Consider the following 5374-nt stretch of genomic DNA (forward strand, 5'->3'; position numbering starts at 1 on the left):
ACCTCCAATAACCTTTATCAATTAATCTTTTGAAATCTTAAAGTTAGTTACTGAATAAACTAGTTAATGTCTAGATAAACCTTTAATAGTCCCCTATCATCGAAATAAATTAAATTTAAGGTTTATAAAATAATACTCTAAAAAATTATAGTTGATCAATCGGCTTAAATAAGTCAGTAATTCAATAATTACAGAGAATACTTTTATATTCAGCTTCATGGGAAATCATTTTTATATTCAGCATTCCTCAAAACAACATCAGAAATCAGACTGCCAAGAAACAATGTAAAGTGTCCAACTTATAACATTTTATTTTTCTGCTACTATGGCCTAAAAGAAGTTGCCATTTTATGGTCCATATTCAAGAATAGGAAGTTATATAACAGAATAAAGGTTGCCCAGTAGTATCACACACTCTTAAGCCTTTTAAACGAGAACTGCTTGAGATTTCTGACGCTTTACATATTGAAGGATAGGCTCTTTAACCTGAAAAAAAAGTAACAAAAAGCCTAACATATTAGAAAAAAATGGTCTTTACGACATCCATGAAGCCGTAATCTTTCAGGAACGAAACTATTCATAGCAAGAAATTGAGAATACCGTGCTTGTTTTTCTGCATCTCTTATCTTGGGAGGATCTACTACCAATAACATTGTCTGTCTCATCACAGCAACTTGTGCTTCCGTTTGCTTTGATGTTCTCATTTCCTAGTGCAAAACTCTCCCTTGACGCTACAGGCTGCACAATTCCAAGAGTAGATTATCTATCAATTAGCTGAAACACTTAAAATCATAGGAGAATCGTCACTAGAAATCATGAACTTCACCGCACTAACCTCAGCTCTGCTTGTGGGAGTGTTACCAAGGGCAAGCTCCCTTCCTTTTGAGATAGTCTGCTCACTCCTGATTGAACCATTTTGTTGAATTTCAGTTCTTCCCCTTGTGCGTGTGAGATCTGATCCAATAGAGTGAAGGGCACCACATGTGGACGTGTCAATGTGTTTGCTTCCTAATAATCAAATAAACATTTTGTACTCGTCATTTCTAACATTTAGAATTGGAAAAGAACCATATTTTTTTTACTCTAGAATCTATAAGGGATTGGTCAAGATACCCATTTTCTGGAATTCTTGATGGTTGGACTTGTTATGTGGCTCAACAGTATCCATGTTCTGCTCGAAACAAATAAAAATAATAATTAGAGAAGAATTGTACCAACACATTAAGAAGAGGGAGTTACATTTGCACGCAGATTTAAGAAGGTAATTTTGACCATAAAATCAATATCCAGTGCTTTCTTGACTTCCATTAGCTTTCTCTCAGTCAGATTGGAATGGATTACACGCTTGCCTGTTTCAAGATCAAGATAAATTGTAGAAATTAAATTGAGATATATAATCCTTAAAAATTATGTCAAGTAAGAAGTTGTCAATTTCACTGCTCATACCTAGCCTACGGTTCCCTTTGGCTACAACATAACCATCTCGGATCATTTTATCAACTAGTTTGCGCACGGTAGATTGATTGGCTTCTCCATCTAGCTTGTTCTGAAGCTTTGTGACTGTTATGTAGTTCATTGGAAGAGCATGATACAAAGCCTGATATGTTAACAATGGCAGGGCTCAGCTTATGTAATGTAGACGTAATATCCAAACATCCGACATGATGTTGTCTAAACTGGCGTAACATGAGAAAAGTGCTATCCTAAGTTCCTAGGAAATTAAATTAACAAAATTATGATGGTTGATACGAAAGCAGTCAACCTGCAAATTCTACAAAGTGAAAGGCATGCTAAAACAAAATATTAATTAACCAAGACTGTAACTGCTACTAAAGGACAAGTCAACTCTAAATCACCACATATCGCACCTCATAAGAGCATACATATAAATGTCTCTTACCTTCATGTATAAGCGATCTTCTACACTGGGAGATTTTTCATTAATTGAGACGCCATCCATTTCTTCTTTCACAACATTAAATTCATGGTCAAATTTCTGCTGGTGTATTTGCACAAAGATAAGAAGTGTGAGCCAGAATAAGGTAGCTAATGACGATTACCATACCAAAAATAAATAAATAAAAGAACAGAAAACCTCTTGCTTGTTTATCGTGTATGTATCCGTCCCACTTTTCGATAAAACACCTTCTTTCACAAGCTTGTCCATTATTTCTGAGATGTGTTCAGAAGAAAATTAAAACAGCAGCAAACTTGTTTACTAACTAAAAATGCAGCACAGTTAAGTCTTCGCTAGTTCAAACTTTAATATGAATCAGAGCCCGCATTTACCTTCAGTCAAAGCCTGCATTAAACCGTTAAATCTTCAGTCATTAGAGTTCAAATTTTAAAAAAGGAGATAAACTAAAGAATCTGCTGGGTTAATAATGGATAATCTAACTAGTTGCACTGGTATCTTTTTTGTCAGAATACTCGGAAAAGGAACCTAGAAGATGAAAACTTAGAAGCTCTTACCACTGAAATATCTGGGAAATTCGAGAGAACATCAGTAAGTTCTACAGTATCAAGGTGACGGCCCTTGATCCAGTCCGTCACCCTGGCCAATTGTTGTTCATCTTCCTCCGGGTCCTGAGTATTATCTGTGCAGCGTATAATTGGACCCAGCGCATTAATAAATCAGATATCACTAGAAAATTATAGAAGATTTAAATAAGGATGAAGGAGAAAAATGAAAAAACCAAGTTAATAAAAATTCCATCCACTTTGACTTAATCACACGAAGGTTGTCCTGTTTAAATTCAAAATGTACCTTCATCAGCCATGCCATTATCTTCCTCTGGCTGTTGCTTATCTGTCACGATAACCATTGTTAGTTCCACGAGCAACTCCCTCAAAAAAGTGTTTTGAGTGAATGGAACAAAGAAAATCGTAGTCGAAGCTATTGATGAAATTACCGATTGGCGCTACCATGTATTGATCCCTTTGTGATAAATTATCCTGAAACAAATAATGTGTTTTCAACGCAACTCAAAAATTTTAGTGTACGTTATACTCAGATTCATAAGCATAAAAATAACATTGTCACTTCACCTCACTGTCAGAATCAGAAGACTCCTCCCTTTCTAAAGAATCGCCTCCTAAGCTCACTTCATCATCTTGCATATCATCATTTTCATCCTCACAAGGATCAAGCACGCTTTTTACCTGTCAAGTAATCAAGTATGAGAAACATGACTTGAATTATGATACACTATAATTAATCATAGCCATTTCCAGAGTTCTTCATCCCTTTCCTTGAGAGCTAACACAAAATGTTTGCTGTTGACATTCCCAACCTCCATTTTCAAAGGACTTTTGTTCCATGGATGACGAGCTTCTTCTTCTGTGCAGCTTCTGAAGAATGGAGGTTCGTAATCCACTGGCTACAAGATCAGATAATTGTATCACTAATCATTTTTCTAAAATAAATGTAATACACAGGGAAAAGGAGAAAAAGGTTGTATAATCTTTTCTCAAAATATAGTCAGCGCAAAAGACCTGATGCAGAAATTCAGATTTGCGTGCAACTTAAAAGCACTTACAAGAAATGTTACCCAGCAATAGACCTGCCTACAAAGAAGTTTCATGCAACTTACACGCACTACCAAGCATATGTAGTCTCAGGAAATTTCTATCACGGTAAAGCATTCCAACTCCAAACAGTATGGGCCATCCAACCCAAAAATTCAAATTCTATTTCATGTACCTCATATTTAGGAACTAAAGAAATTCGTATGAATCATAACTGGAATAGCAATCACATGTACAATTACCTGGAACAATAAAAATTAAAGCAGTTAAATGGACATACCGTCGCATCCTCATAGTAGAGCAGCTTCATCAATATAGTACGCTGAAATGCAACAAAGAAAAATGACCATCAAAATTCAACCATGAAAAAAAAAATGCAGAATCAAAGATTCAAAATCCAACAAAATTTCAACATATTATTAGGTATAAACAAGCCTCCAAGTAAGTTACCTCTTCAGGCATCTTGTCCAGAGTTCTCATGAGCTGAACCAGTGTACGGACCATCTTACAAGCAGAACTCCTGAACAATAAAATTGTGGCACAGATAACAAAAGACACAAAAGAATTTAAAACAAGCCAACGACAGAATTAAAATGAAATTTGACAAGAGATTTTGTTTAGACCACCTCATCTGATTAGGGGTAATTTCAGTTGTAGAGTTACATTTAAATGTTCCTCCCTTTTTCTTGTTTCCAGTGCGATTGATATTCATTGAAACCTCTTGGCTATCAGATCCAGAGTAACTAAACGAAACTGCAAAAGAAGACAAGTTCGAATCATTCAAACCTCTCAAAATGTCCCAAGAGCCAAAGAAAGAAGAGGGAAAGCAATCCAATCAAACTCACAACAACAAAGTGAATCACTGGAATTACGCTAATCATCTAGAGTTGAAATTTTTACACTTTTATAGTGATCAATCAAAACCTTACATGCATATTCTTCAATCATTGGCCCTTCAACTGATTCACATACACAGAACAGAAGTGTTCTCAGATACTTTTTCTGCAGTGCATCATAAACACCTGAAAAGAAATAATAACAAATAAAGTTAACCTAAAGTACGGAAAAAACGAGAACAAAAAGTGAACAATTGAAAAGAAAATAAAAACGTATGAAGATTTAGGAACTTATTTAGATGATGATAACAGTAACATGCCTTTCTCCATCCAATCAATCAGTCTACGTGACTCAGTATCCATCGGCATCAGCTTCTTGATCTTCATCTCTATAAATTTTGGCATAATTTAAAAGACTTTTTAGCAGATGATATTCAAATTATAATCCAAATTAGAAAAGAAACGAAAATCTGATGAGAAGAGATTACCTAAAGCAGGAACAGACTTATCATTGAAGTACTTCTCCGGAAAAAGGCCTCTTATGTAACTAATATTAAATATGGCAATACGAAGCAAGTTCCTTGTCTGTTGAGAGTAAATTCATCAAAATGACATGAGATCTACTTACAGTAAATAAAAGCAGAGGCATAAATTATCATATCCTAAGTTTATATAATTATTAATGATTTCACAAACAAGATCTAAAAGCAAGAAGCTCCAAGAGCGATCAAATTTGTTAAATGTTTACCTAATAGTGTTTAACTTGTGGTGTTTAATAGAAGAAAATCCAAAATCAATAACAAAAAGAACAGAATCAATCAAATACGTTGAATGATTTAAAAACATCTAAAATTTTAGCTAAAAAAATAGGCAAACAAACAAGTTCAATTTCGATACAGATTGTTTGAACTAGGAGAGCTGCATAAAAATTTGATGATATGATGTTAAATTAATCCTTGATTACCAGAAGAAGGGAGTCCTGTTCGGTGATCTCCGCTTCCTTCACTTTC

General features: G+C 34.7%; 1 protein-coding gene across 1 annotated transcript; it reads right to left on the minus strand.

Moving 5' to 3' along the window:
• Nucleotides 1-213: 213 nt before the first annotated feature.
• LOC116110907 (meiosis-specific protein ASY1-like) lies at nucleotides 214-5370 on the minus strand (the record flags this gene model as incomplete). Its single annotated transcript, XM_031397122.1, has 21 exons — nucleotides 214-486; nucleotides 601-738; nucleotides 836-1008; nucleotides 1114-1171; nucleotides 1273-1349; nucleotides 1447-1597; nucleotides 1901-1999; nucleotides 2096-2172; nucleotides 2290-2302; nucleotides 2473-2597; nucleotides 2768-2809; nucleotides 2913-2955; nucleotides 3049-3162; nucleotides 3252-3380; nucleotides 3809-3850; nucleotides 3979-4048; nucleotides 4155-4281; nucleotides 4458-4550; nucleotides 4685-4753; nucleotides 4853-4949; nucleotides 5329-5370. Coding segments are annotated over 21 exons (1839 nt in total), but the record flags the coding sequence as incomplete, so codon positions are not given.
• Between the last annotated feature and the right edge of the window lie 4 nt (nucleotides 5371-5374).

The sequence above is a fragment of the Pistacia vera genome, unplaced genomic scaffold, assembly GCF_008641045.1.
Source record: "Pistacia vera cultivar Batoury unplaced genomic scaffold, PisVer_v2 Contig1184, whole genome shotgun sequence".
Classification (NCBI taxonomy): Eukaryota; Viridiplantae; Streptophyta; class Magnoliopsida; order Sapindales; family Anacardiaceae; genus Pistacia; species Pistacia vera.